This window comes from Culex pipiens, chromosome 2 (genome assembly GCF_016801865.2).
Source record: "Culex pipiens pallens isolate TS chromosome 2, TS_CPP_V2, whole genome shotgun sequence".
Classification (NCBI taxonomy): domain Eukaryota; kingdom Metazoa; phylum Arthropoda; class Insecta; order Diptera; family Culicidae; genus Culex; species Culex pipiens.
The window spans coordinates 135,010,595-135,029,801 of NC_068938.1; the positions used below are offsets into that span (position 1 = coordinate 135,010,595).

General features: G+C 34.9%; 1 protein-coding gene across 1 annotated transcript in view; it reads right to left on the reverse strand.

Moving 5' to 3' along the window:
- Positions 1-19,207, reverse strand: part of LOC120428863 (receptor-type guanylate cyclase Gyc76C-like) — a 160,048-nt gene that overhangs the window by 13,098 nt on the left and 127,743 nt on the right. Inside the window, exons 5-9 of the mRNA XM_052709182.1 lie at positions 12,530-12,739; positions 12,021-12,175; positions 3,887-4,103; positions 3,351-3,528; positions 2,992-3,215 (exon numbers count right to left, since the gene is read on the reverse strand). Of these exons, the coding sequence (XP_052565142.1) occupies positions 2,992-3,215; positions 3,351-3,528; positions 3,887-4,103; positions 12,021-12,175; positions 12,530-12,739 (984 nt within the window). The remainder of the gene's footprint in view (positions 1-2,991; positions 3,216-3,350; positions 3,529-3,886; positions 4,104-12,020; positions 12,176-12,529; positions 12,740-19,207) is intronic.

Here is a 19,207-nt window from a genome sequence, read left to right on the forward strand (position 1 = left end):
GTGCATCATTTTTTTTTTCAGTGTAGTCCATATTCATACCTACAACTTTGCCGAAGACACCAAATCGATCAAAAAATTCCTTCAAAAGATACAGATTTTTGAATTTTCATTCATCATTTTGGTATGGACAGCTGCCAAATTTGTATGGAAAATTATATGAACGAACTAATGATGCATTCTTTGGGCATACCGAAGGCACCAAAAAAGTTTCAGCCGGATTAAAAAATACAAAAAAAAAACGAATGACCGAAATCTCAAAGAATTGGTTGGAAGTATTATTTATTTGCAAATAATTGAACTTTTTTCGAAAAAAAAATTGTTTAATGAACATAACTTGAAAACTGTGCAATTTTGAAATCACTTTTAAAAAAAATCATATCTCCCCCTCCTTCGTGTCAAGGGACAAAAACTTCAAAAAATATTTATTCATATTATATAAATTTGATGTTTAATTTATAAAAAGTTTAAAATATTAATAAAAATCATACGAAACTATTAAAAAACGATACTTAATCCACCTTTAGGTGGTTGGTGCCTTCCTCACATTCATATAGTCAATACATTCAGTAAAAACAGCAATATTCCCTTAACATGTTTAACAAATCAATTTTATTACTGTTTTCTTTTGATAGGGTTCGCAGACCTTCAATTTTTCTGGCTCATCGGCAAGGTCTGATAAAAAAAAACCTATCCAACAAAAGTTCAAAAAGTTCAGACAATATTTTTATCACAATATCTCAGACCCGGCCTCCAGAAAGTATATAATTAACACTTAAGTGCCAATAAATTTTGATAGGGTTGTCGGATCCTTGATGTTTTAGGCTCATTTGAAAGGTCTTTTAATTATCTAACTAACGATGGATCGCATGATGGACCCGGACATATTTTTTACTGAAATATCTGAGATCCGGCCTCCAAAAAGTGTATAAATAACACTTAAGTGCTAATAACTTTTGATAGGGTTGTCAGATCCTTGATGTTTTAGGCTCATTTGAAAGGTCTTTCAATTATCTAACTAACGATGGGTCGCATGATGGACCCGGACATAATTTTTACTGAAATATCTGAGATCCGGCCTCCAAAAAGTGTATAAATAACACTTAAGTGTTAATAACTTTTGATAGGGTTGTCAGATCTTCAATGTTTTGGGCTCATTGGAAAGGTCTTTTTAATTTCTTTCTGAAAATGTATAACATGATAGGGTTTCTTGCAAAAACCACCCTTTTTACAATCTTCCGGACATACGCCAAAATCGTTTTTTTAGCATAACTTTTGAAGTACTTAACTTAACTTGCTGATTTTAAATAGAGACCTATGGGACCCCAAGACGGATCGAATGAGACTAATACGGTCAAAATCCGTTTATCCAGTCCGGAGATAATCGAGTGACATTTTTTTTGTCCACCCACCTACACACATCCACACAGACATTTGCTCAGAACATGATTCTGAGTCGATAGGTATACGTGAAGGTGGGTCTACGAGGTCGAATTAAGAAGTTCATTTTTCGAGTGATTTTATAGCCTTTCCTCAGTAAGGTGAGGAAGGCAAAAAGCATAAATGAGCAATTCCAGCTCAAAACAGATTTTTTTACATGCTTAATTTTGGAGACATATTATCATAAGCTTATATAAGACAAATTTTGTGTACATTAGGGCGTCCCAAAAAAATGAAAAGTTGTCAAATCTTTGGTGCTCACCCCTAGAATGATATATTAGGATGCCAGGACAAATGTTTTCATACAAAAAAAATGGTGGGAAAATCTCACGTTTTTCATGATATATTATAAACAAATATTGTTTTTGTGCGTGCAAAATAAAAATATCCAAAATATGTGCTTTCCCGTTTGTAATCATAGCAGCCAATGTTTTATGCTAAAAACGTTTATATACTAAGAATTTTGAAAATTCGACACTTTTTGTTCACTAAAAGGCAAATATCTCGGCTATGCGTGGACAAAAATTGAATGTTAAAAAAAGCAAAATCATCTCCGTAAAATTTTCTATAAGCTGAATGCATTAGTTTTTTTACTCGCTTTGGGAGTGATTTTTGAAATTTTTCAACTAAAAAATAGAATTTTTCTCCCTTAAAACGCCCTGCTATGCCCAAACACAAGCTTTTATGGACTATGTCTGTACAGGAATTTGTTCAGGGGACATTAAACTATAACTTGAAGCTCAAGGCGACCAAATTTGAATGACTTTAGTATGATTGTTACGCGCATTTCTGAAAAAATACTCGAAAAATGCACTTTTTCCATTTAAGCTCCGCGCGCGAGTTGTAAACCATTTTTGGGATTTTTTGTTATATGAAAACATTGTTCCTGACATCCTAATCTATCATTCTAGGGGTGAGCACCAAAGATTTGACAAATTTTCATTTTTTTTGGGACGGCCTAGTGTACATGGAGACAGGTGCACTCGAGATTGGCATTTGAGAAGAGCGTAAGTACGGTATTTTTTCGGTTTTATTTTTTATTTTTATTTTTTTATTTCGACATTTAAATTTTGCTGAAGCTTAAAGTCATCGTATCAAAAAGTGGCCAAAGACAAATGTGAAGTAAATTGGAGGGGAAGTGACGGGCTATGGAAATGACCAAAAACCATAAAAAGGCCAAAAAAATTTGCCCAATGCACTAAATGAGATAAGCCCTACTCAAAGTACAATTTTTTATATAAAAAAGATACCGTCACCAGGGGTGATATTGAGCCATAAAAATTTTAGCTCTTTTGTATGATCCAAATCTCACCCCTCAGACCTAATGTCACCCCTGATGAAGGTACTAAACAAAGTATTTTTTTCAAAAACCTAGAGAATTACTCATTGGCCTTATCTCCTTAAATTATTCAAACAGACTAACGCAATATGTACTTCTACCATCGGTTCTGTTTTGCATCTCTACCATGGCTAAAAAAAACCCCAGAACAAAAAAAAACTAAAGACGATAAAAAATGGCAAGAAAACAAACTAAAATAATGACGACTCACTCACTGGGATTTCATCGATTCGCTTCAGGCTGGAATCGTTGCTGCCGCCAGCTCCAGCTCCACCTCCATGCAGCGGGACGGTCCGCATCTGAAAGTGCGCCACCGGCATCATCTGGAAGTCGCAGGAAAAGTTTCCCTCCGTGTACGGTTCCCGCTTGAAGGCCAGCACCGAAAAGTTACCCTCGGAGTCGCCGAACTCGTCGATCCGGATCATCGCACCGGCGATACCTTTCGAAGATGAAGCAGCAGAGCAGGAGAGAGAGGGAAAAGAAGAAGAAGGATACCTTTAGGTCGTTAGGATCGTCGGGGCAAATGGGGACACCGAGCGGGAGGTCTTGTTCCGGGCGGGCACTTTGTACTCACTTTTATAGGTTCGGTTCTGGATGATGGTTTCGATGATGCGAGTTCCGTTGCTGGCCACCTCGTGGATGACCTCGTCGGTGAGGGGCCGGTGTTGCTGTTCCGCTTTCAACAGTTTGTCCAGCGCCCAGGCGTACAGTTTAACGGAATCGTACAGATAGGCCGCGTAGATTGACACGTACTGTTGAGGGGGTGGGGACAGAGAAGAGAGTATTTATTTTTTTTTGTTCGTTTCTTTCAAAGACACAAAGCGATTAGAACTAGGCGAGTGAAATTGAGCCAAAGTCACGTACGAAACACGAGCCGTGGTGAACTTTGTGTCGAATTGGTTGAAAAGTTTTAGGAGCAGATTTGATGGTGAACCAGGATTCAACCTTAAAGCAACGCGGTCTCCTCAAAAAGTCACTTTCCATTTAATTTTCCTGGAGACGCATGGTGTTTAAAGCTCATTCATCAAATCCACGCTAACTCTTAAAGATTTTCCAAAGTTTAATACGCCCCGTCCAAAACACAAAGGTATCAATTTACTCTCAGCCTACCTTCGGGAACTCCTTGAACAGCGTGGGCATCTTGAACATGAACGGCTTCTGCTGGTTGTACGCCCGCACCTTGGCCGTGAACTGCTCGAACTCGGGCTGGGGCTCGGACGCCACCACCACCAGCAGGCTGCGGCCCCGCATCTCGAACTGGCCCGTTTCGTTGCAGTTTTTAATGTGCGAAACGCGGTCCGCCCGCCACAGGTACTTTTTTGACTCTCTGGAAAATGAAAGGAGAAGAAGGCGGAGAAAGGTGTTGTTGATTCTACGGTGGTTAGCATTTTGATTAGGCGTGGGATTAGATCAAACGTTGTTGTTTGGGAATGAGCAAATTGAATCACAATTTCAAAGACTGAAATCTGGATTGGATTTCACAATTTCATGCTTCACAACAGAGTTAATTGGGAAGTGTGCGCATGATGTATTTTAAAAATCTTCTAAATAAAAAAATGCTCTGGTGAAATGATTTAACGAAAACCAAGCTGAAAATTGAACTACACATCAATCAAACCCAAGTAGCACACTTTGTTCGCCAAAAGATTTCCGAACTTGTTGTTGAACTCATTTACTATGTTTTCCCAACGTCCCTGAGAACTCTTGAACGCTGGAAAAAGCGCACGTTTTTCTGTTGTTAAACATCTCTTAACCCGTTAGAAATGTGCGTGGTTTAATTAAGTTTTACCAGCGCACGTCCTACTTGCATAGAGAACGTTTGTTGAACATGTCATAAGAACTCTTGACTATAAGATTCTGAACCGGGTTGGATAACGTCGTTAGAACCGTTTAGCAACATTCTGCCTTTAAGATTCAGGAGGGAGTTAGGCAAACGTTTTTATAACCGTTCAAGAACATATCGTGGCAGACAAAAATGTTTAACAGGCTTTTCATAAAATATGTTCAAGGTGTTCGCTCAAAAGTTATTTTTTCTTCATTTAATCCTTTATTTATGAGAAATGTCGCTTTACGATATTTAACTTCCAGTTTTTTTTTGTAATTTATTAGTTTGGACAGGGATACGCCATTTATGAATGATGGATAATAAAAAAAAATCAACCATAAAAAATCATTCAATTTCTTAATTATGCCTTTGGGATTTTTTTTTTCAATTATGTTTGAGTGCTAATTAACATCGCTTGCTACTACTTCTACTCTACTACTGCTGCTGGTTACCGGTGCTGCATTTTCAGCTTTCCTTTTTGATGAAGAATGCTCAGGGCAAGTATCGAACTCAAGATCACTCCAAATGTCAAGTCCGGGCGCGCGTCTGCTTTTTTCCACGAGGGGTTATGTTGGATGAGCAGGCCAAACGTCAATAAGAAGTCTGCGGTCATCTAGGTTTTACCAAGTTCACTAACAGTTTGCCAAAACTTCTTTCGAACATAAGCTGTTTCTATTTTTAGAACTATCCTTGCTTGTTTCGTCAACATGTCCTTGCTCGGTGTTTAGAACACGAACGCGAACTTCACATAAACAACTAGTTTACGAGAAATCCCAGCCGAAGCCAAAGGTCAAATCTACTATGTTATGACGTTTAGCAAACTGAAATGAAACATCATGTCTGCAAATGTCATTTTGCTTTTCGAGTTCTACAAGCATGTTGCATTGAGGTCAGAATAATCTTCAAAATGAACTGTTCGTAATCCGTTGCTAGATTTGGCATTTGTGTTACACAGCCATGTTGAACAATGGTTTTTTGGTCAAAATGTGAACAATTGACCAAATTTTTGACACTTGTCCAATAATTAACGAATAAAAACACTTATGCAGCAATTGTTGAACAACAAAATAAAGAGCGATGTTTTTCTTGCTACTTGGGAAGCTTCTGCACCGAGATTTTTGTTACATACATTTTAGTACTTCAGAACAACGAGAACTATCGACTAGTGCGTCCATCCCGGGAATTCCCGGGACAAAAATCCCGGGATTTTTCCAGAACCGGGAATTCCCGAATCCCGGGATTTTTTCATAATTTGTCCCGGGAATTCCCGAAAAAAAAACAAATTTTGGTCTGGAAATTCTGATTTGGTTGTGGAAATATATGAACAGTTGAATACCTCAGAATCGATAATAATTTTAAAGCATTATAGTTTGTATTTGGCATATATCAGCATTAATTCAGTTTATTAGGGAAACTGTTTAAAATTTAGTTTACCGATCTGCAAAATGCCTAGCGCTTTAAATATTTCATATTTGATTTTATATATTTTTAAAAGATTGATATATCTACTCATATTTATGATTTAAAAGTTGAAAAAAATAATCAAATCAAATTATGTTTCATCAAACACTGGTATGTGGGGCAAATCAGGACAAATGAAACGAATTAAGACGGATATTTAGTATTTTTTTGCATGATGTTTTGAATTACTTTGGTTAAAACAGGAACAGAACAAAACAATTTCACAGAACACCGCTATTTTAATTTATTGTTCTAAAATCTCCTTACCTATTAAGACTGTTTTTTCCTAGTTGGTGGTAGTTACTTAAAAATAATTTTAAACATTTTAGCACTTGTATCAAGAAGTTAAATTTTCAAATTATTTTTTTAATTTTAACCGTGAATTTATTTAACACATGATGTTTGCAAAAATTTCATTCGAAAGGCGTTTATTCGGGATTGCAAAAGATGTTATAAGCAACTTGTTGTAAAACTTGATTTTTCCAGCACTTGTCGTATTTCTAGATAACTTTTTCAAAACAACAAATGCGCCAAGAGTTTCCTATGTACATAGGACCTTTTGAAAAAGTAATCGAGATTTATCCGATAAATGTACAACTCGTGCTGAAAAAATCTTCTTTTTGCCACTTGTTGCATACATTTTTATTATGTAAAACATGAAATTCAAAACTTATCTTGAATTTTACATTGGCTGGTGTCATTTAATTTGTTGTCGCCTCTTGTTTTTTAAAGATATTTTTTTTTCAAGCTTTTCTGATCATGTCAAATAAAAGAGAAATATATTTGTATAAGTTTATTTAATTTGAATCACATTGTAGTTCATTTAAAATCCAAAGAACAAAACAACTTATTTTAATTTTATATAGGCTTTTTAAAAACTGTCGTCCTTGTATAGATTGAAGTGTAGATTATCAGCAATTTATATGATTGAGCTAATTCTATGATTTTATGCTTGAAAACATAACAAATATAATGAAAACTTAGATTTTATTACTGTTTAAAAAAAATCCCGGGATCCCGGGAATTCCCGGGATTCCAAAAATATTTTTCCCGTTTTCCCGGGAAATTCAAAACCCGGGAAATTTGGACGCCCTACTATCGACAGAATTGCGTCCGTAAGTTCGACCATATTTTGAATAACAAGGCACACTCCCCTGGTTGCTGTGCACCCTTGATAAAAAAAAACTATTCCACATCCTTAACATTGTTTTAGGTATTATCATAACTTGAAGATTGAAGTTTACTCTTCAAATTTTTAAATCACTTGTGATTGATAATTTATTAAACTTATGAATCTTCTTGGTTTGAAAAATGCTATTTTTGAAGAAATTTAATCCGTTATCCTTAGTTTGAGCATTTTAAAGGTTTTTTATAGGTCAAACTTAATATAAAAGAATAAATTTCAACAAAAAAGCTACATTTTCTTTTTTTTCTGTGCATAAGTAAGAACCAAAGACCATTTTTGGATACATTCATGTAAAACTTTCCGAGGAATCTAATGAAAATATTTTCACACATAAATTCTTTGGTCCCGAGACCCTCACAAGATCATTTTAAGTTTTCATTTTACCTTTTCAAATGTTAGACTAAATATATGTTACATTGTAGATTCCTTTGTGGACCACCAATCAGTGAGGTACTCCTCGATATTAGCTCCTGAAAAGTGCTAAAAAGTGCAATAATGCCTTACGGCAAGAAAAAGAGGCGGTCCTCACCAGCAGGATCGGCAGATTTGAAGAAGTTAAAGAATGCCGAAGCGCTACCTGCAAAGCCAGGCAGTTTGAGCAAGGATGCTCAAAATTCGTCTGGAAACCGAACGACGAGAAAAGTTGCCACCCATTTTTGTGAAAACATCGTCATCGGATTCGGTGCGAAAGTGGCTGACCGGGTTTATCAAATCTGATGCTTTACGAGCTTCCATTCGCTTGTGTGCTGATGGACTCAAAATTCGGCTACCTACCAGAAAGGATTACAACTACGTTCGGGATTTCCTGAAACTTTGAAATTGCAAAAAAAAAATCCTTGGTAATATTTTAAAAATGACTGCTTTTCTCATTATATTTTGTTCTAATAATTTGCAAAATTTATTTATCAATTTCATAATGCTGGTACAAACTTTATTGAAAGTTATTGTAATTGTTTTGAGAAATGTTTTTCGTCAAGATATTGAATCAATTGTTTTAATAGTCTCTCAGAGATACTGTCCACAGTATAAATGAAATGGAGATTGTTAGATAGTTAGGTTTCTTCATTACGAACATTTCAGCCGTAAACGCTGGTTCTCCTCGGATATAAGGATTGTTTTTTCGAAAATGTTTTCAACCTATTGTTTTTTTAATAATTTGCAGAGAGAACTTGTCATGTCATAAATGATTAAAAAAATTCTTTTAATATTAGTTAATTAGAGTCAATTGTTTTAATAGAAAACGGAGAGAAACCAATTTCCGTCAATATTTTGTAATAAGTGTTTCAATGGTTTGCCGGAGGTATATTGCAAGCAGAATTTAATTTCAGAATTATTTTTCTGTCAATTTGTTTTTATTAATTGCACTTCAAGCGCAGTAAGTGGTTTAGGCTGGTTACTTCGTCAATTTATAGAATCAATTGTTTAGAATTGTTAACAGGGGGTACATTCTAAAAAGTTATTGGTTTAACAATTATTACATTACCAATATTTAGAACAAATTGTTTCAAAAGATTATTGGGAGCAATTCAAACATATTAGTTGATTTGAAAAACGTGTATGTCTACATTTTAAACCAACCTACATTATTTCATATACTTTTTGAGAAAACAAAAGCAAAAGCTGTCTGAAGGTGACTTTAGAACCATTTGTTTAAAAAAATCTGTTAGAAAACTTAGTATGGTAATTGAATTTTGATTTTTAACTAAGCAATATATTGATCAAATTGTTTCTATAATTTACTGGTGATACTTCCTACAAAGCAATAGATTTCAAATCGGTGTCTCGATTTAAATGTTTGAGTTCAATTATTTTAAACATTCTTTTGCGTAACTTATCCACATAACAAGTTTATTTGTGAATCAATCAAAAAGTGATTAGAAAGTTATGTTTTCACTTATTCCTTTGTGATTGTTTTATTAGTGAAAATAAATTCATCAATGATAAACCATGTTTTTATTAGTCTTTTTTATTCCTATTTTTTCTTATTTTTTATCAAAAGTGCAATTGTTTCATTCTCTTTAAAATTAGTTATTGAAACCCTTTTACCAAAATTGAAAAAAAATATTCAAAACGGTTCGAGTTGTGAAAACTTTTGAATTATCCATTCCATTACGGCTAGTTATTTTTATGTTATGGTTTTTTTTCCTCCCTTGGTCTCGGTTTGTTATTATTAATTAAAAAAAATATTTTTTGAAGACCTTTTTTGAAATGTTACGACAAAATGAAATGTTTTGATTCCCTATTGATGGGTTTCGCTCTGATATTATATTGGCCGATACTGGCCAATTCATAGGTTACCCGAGGGATAACTGGAACCGGTTCCGGAGTGGAAAATTTTATTGAAAAACCATTTTTGAAATGTTCTGACAAAATGATGCATTTGATACCCATATTGACGGGCATTGCTTTAATATAATATAAGCCACTTCAAAGGTTCCTCGGGGGAAATCCAGAACCAGTTTAGAAGTGGCCAGTGGCCAGAAACATATTTTGTAAAAACCATTTTTGAAATGTTCTAATATAATGAAGAATTATGATACCCATATTGATGGGCTTTGCTTTAGAGCCATTAGCCATTATGATATAAGCCACTTCAATGGTTCCCCGGAGGAAATCGGGAACCGGTTCCGGAGTGGCCAGTGGCCATGGAAAGGCAATTTATGAATTTCTCTGATAAAATGTAGAAATTTGATACTTAGATCGACGGACTTTGCTTATATATTGTTAACCACTTCATAGGTTCCCCGGGGGTTCCCAGAACTGGTTCCGGAGTGACCAGGGTCTAAGAATTGACCTCAAATTATCTTTTCTTAGTTAGCCATTCAAAATAATGAAGTTTGATACCCATTTTGCCTATGTTTGATTGGATAAGGTACGGGTATACCAAAAGTACGTCGTTTATCGACCACCCAGTTTCTATGGATGACCTCCAAAAAATTACCATATTATCATAAGTTCAAAAAGTGGATTCCATATTTATTAAGCTGATAGTATCAACGCTTACTTGCTGTTGTGAGTGCGCGCTAAGTCAACGAGCAGCAAATCTACTTTTATATTTTTAACTGCGCTGGACACTTTTTCGCTCATCCGCTTTATGCGCACGTTCCCGCATGTCGTTGCGCAGTGGCAGGAAAAAAAAACGGATTCTCGCGCGTTCAACTTCCCCTTAACAACTAATCCGATCAACCCAATAACAGTTGGAGGTATGCATCCATAACAAAAAATGTTATTTCCAAATTGTTTTGGCTTCCAACCAATATCAGACCAATAACAAATTTTGTTAACATAAACTGTTATTAAACCCTTATGGAAAAATAGATGTTTCATGAAGATCCCAAAACACTTTTTTTTAATTTTAACAGTATTTGTTATTGAAATGGCATGATGTGTTTACCGTCGGCCCGGGTGGGTCGTGCTTAACCGAGGCAGCTGAACGAATCAAAACCGGGGCAGTGCCTGTGACTGTACACGGAGAAAAAAGAGTTCCCAAAATTGTGAACAAGCGTTCATGAAAATGGGAACCACGAACAAAGTGTTCAAATTTCATGGTACGTTTTTCAAAATCGTACCATGGGATTTGAACACTTTGTTCGAGGTTCTCTTTTTCATGAACGCTTGTTCACGATTTTGGGAACTCTTTTTTCTCCTTGTAAGTGCCTTACAATAGAAACGTTGATCATGTGCACTCAAGGTAAGTCAACCTGAAGTTTGATCTGTGCGAAAAATAAATCTTTTTTTGTTTTATTTGTTCCAACATACCTAGTGTCCAGAAAAAAAATGTTGGAATCACACACATAGCAGTTAATTTTAAAATGTCGATATCTTAGCCACAATTAACATCAATCCATCTCAAATATGCCTTATTTGATCTGGAAAAGCAAAAAAAGCATTTCAAGCATTCTTTAAAATTTATATTTTTTTAAATAAGATTTTTTTCTGCCCAGACAGAATTTGTCCCTCCAACATTTTTTGAAAAAAAATGATGGTAAAGTATCTTACAAAATATTCATACAAACAGATTTTTTATTAACGTTTAGGGTGCTCTAAATCTCCATACATTTTGACGATTTTTTCCATACAAACTTCAAGCGATTAGAGGGAGGGGTTCCCGTGATCAGAATTAGCTCAAACTTGGAATTAAGCCTATTGATGGGTCAATCTTTGATTTCAGAGAGTAGCCCCGAGAAAACCCGGATTTGGACCACCCTAGTGTGCATGTTCATGAGAAAGAAAAACAGTCTTCGTTGTCGTGCTAACTTGTTGCACGTGCATTTAGGGTCAAATTGAGTAAAGAACACCATTTTGTGCAACTCACAATGTCTCACCTTTTTACCTTCACAGACCCCCAAAATCCGATTTCAACCATAAGATACTCAATTAAACCCGAAAAACACCGTGCATTTTAGTCACTTTTCTTATCAAAAAAGTTGTTATCTTGTCGAATACACCCAGAAAATTAATTTAAGTGCGACAAAGGGTGAAGGGATTTCAGGTCAGAACGCGTTTGATACAAGTACGAGTTGATTTTAAAATTTCTTCTAAGCGACACACAGTGTCCTTTTTCACAACAATTGCATTTAATTCGATTCGACAAGAAATGAACAAAGTTTTACTCTTAAAATGAAGAGAGTCTCCACTCTGGATGATGTTCTGAATTACTTCCTCACAATTGACAGAAACAAACTTTCGCAATAAACCTCGCTCGGAAAACCGAAACAAGTACCCTCTTACTAAATGTTCCCACCCCGCTTCTTCTTCCAACAGATACTTACTTCAGCGAATAAGTCATCATGTCAACGAATATCACCAGATATTCACCTTTCGCAAACAGCTGCATCGCGTCCATCTGGGTCATCATGTCGACGAGGGCGTTCGGATTACCGAGGAACACGTAGATCCGGGTGCGGTTCATCGTATTCTGGATTATCTGTGTTTGGTTACGTGGACAGAGAGAGTGAGAGAGAAAGAGAGAGAGAGAGAAGGATAAAGAATTAAAAACAAAAGTTTTACTAAAAGGTCTTTGTTGGGATGGCTTTTTGTTTCTGTAACTAACAACGAAATAAAAAAACTGAGTTAAGCCTTTTGGCAAACGAAACTACTAACAAGCTATAACCGTGAATAACGAAGTCTTCAGAGAGTGACTGAACGTGAAACGAAACAAAAAAAAATGAAATCCGCTTAAATCAAATTCGCTACCGCGTACTACAACACAAAATCTAGTGACTCAAGCCCCCGTCGCGTAAGCTGATTACGTTTAATTATTTATGTAATAACATAATACCGTATACCAATATCCACTACGACAACAATCCAGACTATTTTCGCAGCACTTGTGGTTGTCGATGACCTCCTCGACGCGGTTCACCGTCAGGTTGTTCCGGCCGGCCTGGCTCTCGAGCGAGACGGCCACGTTCTTCCACTGCTCCTCGTGCACGATCGTGAACTTCTTCCAGCCGTAGTACATTAGGAGTGAGATGATGGATTTGGTGACCTGGAAAAAAGCAAGAAGGTGAAAATAATAATTAGGAATGTTTAATGAAGTTTTAAGCTTCATTTAAACTTTGGTTTGTATTTTTGTATTTTTGCATTTTTGTATTTTTGTATTTTTGTATTTTTGTATTTTTGTATTTTTGTATTTTTGTATTTTTGTATTTTTGTATTTTTGTATTTTTGTATTTTTGTATTTTTGTATTTTTGTATTTTTGTATTTTTGTATTTTTGTATTTTTGTATTTTTGTATTTTTGTATTTTTGTATTTTTGTATTTTTGTATTTTTGTATTTTTGTATTTTTGTATTTTTGTATTTTTGTATTTTTGTATTTTTGTATTTTTGTATTTTTGTATTTTTGTATTTTTGTATTTTTGTATTTTTGTATTTTTGTATTTTTGTATTTTTTGTATTTTTGTATTTTTGTATTTTTGTATTTTTGTATTTTTGTATTTTTGTATTTTTGTATTTTTGTATTTTTGTATTTTTGTATTTTTGTATTTTTGTATTTTTGTATTTTTGTATTTTTGTATTTTTGTATTTTTGTATTTTTGTATTTTTGTATTTTTGTATTTTTGTATTTTTGTATTTTTGTATTTTTGTATTTTTGTATTTTTGTATTTTTGTATTTTTGTATTTTTGTATTTTTGTATTTTTGTATTTTTGTATTTTTGTATTTTTGTATTTTTGTATTTTTGTATTTTTGTATTTTTGTATTTTTGTATTTTTGTATTTTTGTATTTTTGTATTTTTGTATTTTTGTATTTTTGTATTTTTGTATTTTTGTATTTTTGTATTTTTGTATTTTTGTATTTTTGTATTTTTGTATTTTTGTATTTTTGTATTTTTGTATTTTTGTATTTTTGTATTTTTGTATTTTTGTATTTTTGTATTTTTGTATTTTTGTATTTTTGTATTTTTGTATTTTTGTATTTTTGTATTTTTGTATTTTTGTATTTTTGTATTTTTGTATTTTTGTATTTTTGTATTTTTCGTATTTTTGTATTTTTGTATTTTTGTATTTTTGTATTTTTGTATTTTTGTATTTTTTTTTTTGGATTTTTGTATTTTTGTATTTCAATATTTCTGAATAATTTTTAACTAATTTTAATTTGTAGGATATCTGTATCAAAAGTAATATAATGATTTGTTTTACTACAGAATTTATCGCATAATCTGTCAGTAAAAAGAAGCCCTTCAGAGGAACTTTTATATCGCTATTAATTAAATTTCATTCTACTTGTTGCTTCCGGTCAGCGTTTTTTTTTCGATGTTCAACCAAGTGGTGATACGACCATCATTGCATTGGACAGTAGCTGGAAAATGAGGAAAAGAAAACTTGTTGGAAGCGCCATCACTACAGCACTTTGAACTCTGCAGGGTAGAGTTCTTGCTTACTTTTTCGAAATATTTTACCTACATAGGAAACTTATGGCGCATTGGTTGTTTTGAAAAAGTGATCTAGAGTTCTTCTTTATCTTCCAAAGAATTTAATTGATTATTTTATGTCTATCTTTACTTTACATCTGATAAAATATTTCATACCCGCTTGTATATTTCTGCTCAGTAATGCAAGCCAGTTCAAGTTTCTTAGTTATTTTCGGGCAAAGGCAAACATTCCTAAAAAGTTCCATTGAAAGGTTAAAAACTTTTAACAAGTGGGTTCAACTTATAACTTTTCGTTCCGTTACCCCAAATCAAGCCCGACCAAAACCAAATTTATCAAAAGAACATCATTAAAATGAAAATCTAAGCAATGTGATACTGACTTTTAACTGAATCACGTCATCGCACAGGTCTGTTTTTGCTGAGTAACACGAAAATAAAAAAAAAAAAAAATCGCCTCAAACATTCCATTTCCGTCCACACACCGGAAGGGAAAATCTTCGAATTTGCGAGCGAAAAAAAACCGCTGACGATTGAAATGCAATTTGATGCCATCTGTCGACATTTAGCCGGAAGGGTGGACAGTTTTTGCTGCCGCAGCCCTGGGTGTCCGGTTTGGTCAACCACGTGCCCATTTTTGCCTGGGTTGACGTTTTTAACGATGTGGGCTGGACTCAGCAGAAGGTGTTCGTTCGGCTGGGCAGGTGAGGATGGGTGATTTTGGATTGCGTTTCTCACTTTTTTTTTTGTAAGATTGTGTGCAATTGAATCAATTTACATTGGGGTAATTCTCCGCCAACTCACACAGCAGTTGCCCCGACCCCTCTTCGATTTGCGTGAAACTTTGTCCTAAGGGGTAACTTTTGTCCCTGATCACGAATCCGAGGTCCGTTTTTTGATATCTCGTGACGGAGGGGCGGTACGACCCCTTCCATTTTTAAACATGCGAAAAAAGAGGTGTTTTTCAATAATTTGCAGCCTGAAACGGTGATGAGATAGAAATTTGGTGTCAAAGGGACTTTTATGTAAAATTAGACGCCCGATTTGATGGCGTACTCAGAATTCCGAAAAAACGTATTTTTCATCGAAAAAAACACTAAAAAAGTTTTAAAAATTCTCCCATTTTCCGTTACTCGACTGTAAAAAATTTTGGAACATGTCATTTTATGGGAAATTTAATGTACTTTTCGAATCTACATTGTCCCAGAAGGGTCATTTTTTCATTTAGAACAAAATTTTTCATTTTAAAATTTCGTGTTTTTTCTAACTTTGCAGGGTTATTTTTTAGAGTGTAACAATGTTCTACAAAATTGTAGAGCAGACAATTACAAAAATTTTGATATATAAACATAAGGGGTTTGCTTATAAACATCACGAGTTATCGCGATTTTACGAAAAAAAGTTTTGAAAAAGTTGGTCGTCATCGATCATGGCCGTTCATGGTCACCCGAGACAGACACGGACGACGAAACAAAGAGAAACGCAAAAAGTAACTTTTTCAAAACTTTTTTTCGTAAAATCGCGATAACTTGTGATGTTTATAAGCAACCCCCATATGTCTATATATCAAAATTTTTGTAATTGTCTGCTCTACAACTTTGTAGAACATTGTTACACTCTAAAAAATAACCCTGCAAAGTTAGAAAAAACACGAAATTTTAAAATGAAAAATTTTGTTCTAAATGAAAAAATGACCCTTCTGGGACAATGTAGATTCGAAAAGTACATTAAATTTCCCATAAAATGACATGTTCCAAAATTTTTTACAGTCGAGTAACGGAAAATGGGAGAATTTTTAAAACTTTTTTAGTGTTTTTTTCGATGAAAAATACGTTTTTTCGGAATTCTGAGTACGCCATCAAATCGGGCGTCTAATTTTACATAAAAGTCCCTTTGACACCAAATTTCTATCTCATCACCGTTTCAGGCTGCAAATTATTGAAAAACACCTCTTTTTTCGCATGTTCAAAAATGGAAGGGGTCGTACCGCCCCTCCGTCACGAGATATCAAAAAACGGACCTCGGATTCGTGATCAGGGACAAAAGTTACCCCTTAGGACAAAGTTTCACGCAAATCGAAGAGGGGTCGGGGCAACTTTTCCCGATTTCGTGTGAGTTGGTAGAGAATTACCCATTGCCGTTTGCTCTTTCTTGAGAAATGATGTCTGATATTTTCTGTGGTTAACAAATCAATTTTATTTCCTAAGGCCGGTGAAACTCAATTTATTTCAAAAAGTCAGTAAAGTCATCTCACATATTCGGAACACCCACAAATTCGGAACACTTTTGGGATAATTTGTCAATAGCATGCCAAATGCACCTTTTCTGGTGACCCTACTATTTTTAGGACCTTTATTTGGACATTCTCTTGCAATTTCACTAGTAAAAGTAGTACTTTTTGAACAAAAAAAAATCATTTCAAGATTATTACATTCTGAGCAGGAAAACACTGCCTCCAAATTCCCTGTTCCATAATTGTGGTTTATTATTTTGCCTCCCACAATTGTGGAACACCTGAATTTAACTGATACTTTCTCAAAAAAAATTATCAGACCATTTTCATTGATTTCAGTGTGTGAAGTCATTATTTTGTAAAAAATATATGCACCTGGAGAGAATCAAAGTTTGTTTACATCCGTAAGAAAAAAGTGTTCCGAATTTGTAGATTTCAAGGGTCAAAGTTTTTCCTCAAAAACTTGATATACCTAAAAGTTAAAATTTGTAGCGGATCGATACGAAAAGATCGGAAGAAAAGCTCTCAAATGGAAGTAAAAGCGAATCATTAAGTTTAATTATCGATTTGCTATGATTTTTTGAACATTGGCCGATCTGTAAACTGTTCCGAATATGAGGGATGGCTGTAATTAATCATAATAAAATTCAATTTTATGTAAATAAGGAAGTAAAAATATCTCTGACTGAACATTAGGGTGGTCGTAATTTGAACTTTCTCGGGGTAAAAACAAAAAAAAACTCATTCCAAATTTTTACTCATTCTGCCACGAGAACCGCTAGCTCAAATACCTTAAAGTTTTTATGAGAAAAATCGTCAAATAGTATGGAGAAAAGCTAGTTTTTTAGTTGTGGAGGGCGCTATAATTTTCAAATGAAGACCAATTCTAAGGGACAATCCACAAACCACGTGGACACTGTTTTATAAATCTCACGGCCATTTTACCGAACTGTCGTTTTCCCGAATTTACATATACTCGAATGATTACAAATTCAATTTTCCCGAATGTATCAAGCTAGATATAAACTAAATTGTTTTTTAGGAATATTTTTAAAAACTAACATAATCCACCTATGTGGTTGATGCCTTCCTCACTTGTTACCAACAATGGGTAATATGAGTGGTTTGGACACATATTTCAGCTATTTTTTTTAGGTCCAGAAAAATAAGTACACAGATATAACTTAAGTTGTCATAACTCGAGACAGGGTTGCCAGATCTTCAATTATGTGGACTCTTTGGAAAGTTCTTTCGATTACCTAACCAACGATGGGTCGGATGATGGATCCGGACATAGTTTACATACATTTAAGTAAGATCCGGCTTCAAAAAAGTACATAAATATCACTTAAGTGGTCATAACTCGAGACAGGGTTGCCAGATCTTCGATATTGTAGACTCGTTGGAAAGGTCTCTTGATTACCTAATCAACGATGAGTTGGATGATGGTTCCGGACATCGTTTACATACATTTAAGTGAGATCCGGCTTCAAAAAAGTACATCAATATCACTTAAGTGGTCATAACTCGAGACAGGGTTGCCAGATCTTCAATTATGTGGACTCTTTGGAAAGTTCTTTCGATTACCTAACCAACGATGGGTCGGATGATGGATCCGGACATCGTTTACATGCATTTAAGTGAGATCCGGCTTCAAAAAAGTACTTAAATATCACTTAAGTGGTCATAACTCGAGACAGGGTTGCCAGAGCTTCAATTATTTGGACTCGTTGGAAAGGTCTCTCGATTACCTAACCAATGATGGGTCGGATGATTGATCCGGACATCGTTTACATGCATTTAAGTTAGATCCGGCTTCAAAAAAGTACATAAATATCACTTAAGTGGTCATAACTCGAGACAGGGTTGCCAGATCTTCGATGTTGTGGACTTGTTGGAAAGGTCTCTTGATTACCTAACCAACGATGAGTCGGATGATGGTTCCGGACATCGTTTACATACATTTAAGTGAGATCCGGCTTCAAAAAAGTACATAAATATCACTTAAGTGGTCATAACTCGAGACATGGTTGCCAGATCTTCAATTATTTGGACTCGTTGGAAAGGTCTCTCGATAACCTAACCAATGATGGGTCGGATGATTGATCCGGACATCGTTTACATACATTTAAGTGAGATCCGGCTTCAAAAAAGTACATACATATCACTTAAGTGGTCATAACTCGAGACAGGGTTGCCAGATCTTCGATGTTGCGGACTCGTTGGAAAAGTCTCTTGATAAACTAACCAACGATAGGTCGGATGATGGATCCGGACATCGTTTACATGCATTTAAGTGAGATCCGGCTTCAAAAAAGTACATAAATATCACTTAAGTGGTCATAACTCGAGACAGGGTTGCCAGATCTTCGATGTTGTGGACTCGTTGGAAAGGTCTCTTGATTACCTAACCAACGATGGGTCGGATGATGGATCCGGACATCGTTTACATGCATTTAAGTGAGATCCGGCTTCAAAAAAGTACTTAAATATCACTTAAGTGGTCATAACTCGAGACAGGGTTGCCAGATCTTCAATTATGTGGACTCGTTGGAAAGGTCTCTCAATTATCTAACCAACGATGGGTCGGATGATGGATCCGGACATCGTTTACATGCATTTAAGTGAGATCCGGCTTAAAAAAGTACATAAATATCACTTAAGTGGTCATAACTCGAGACAGGGTTGCCAGATCTTCGATGTTGTGGACTTGTTGGAAAGGTCTTTTGATTACCTAACCAACGATGGGTTGGATGATGGATCTGGACATCGTTTACATGCATATAATTGAGATCCGGATATATGTGAAAACACATTTTTATACATAACTTTTGAACTACTTATCGAAACTT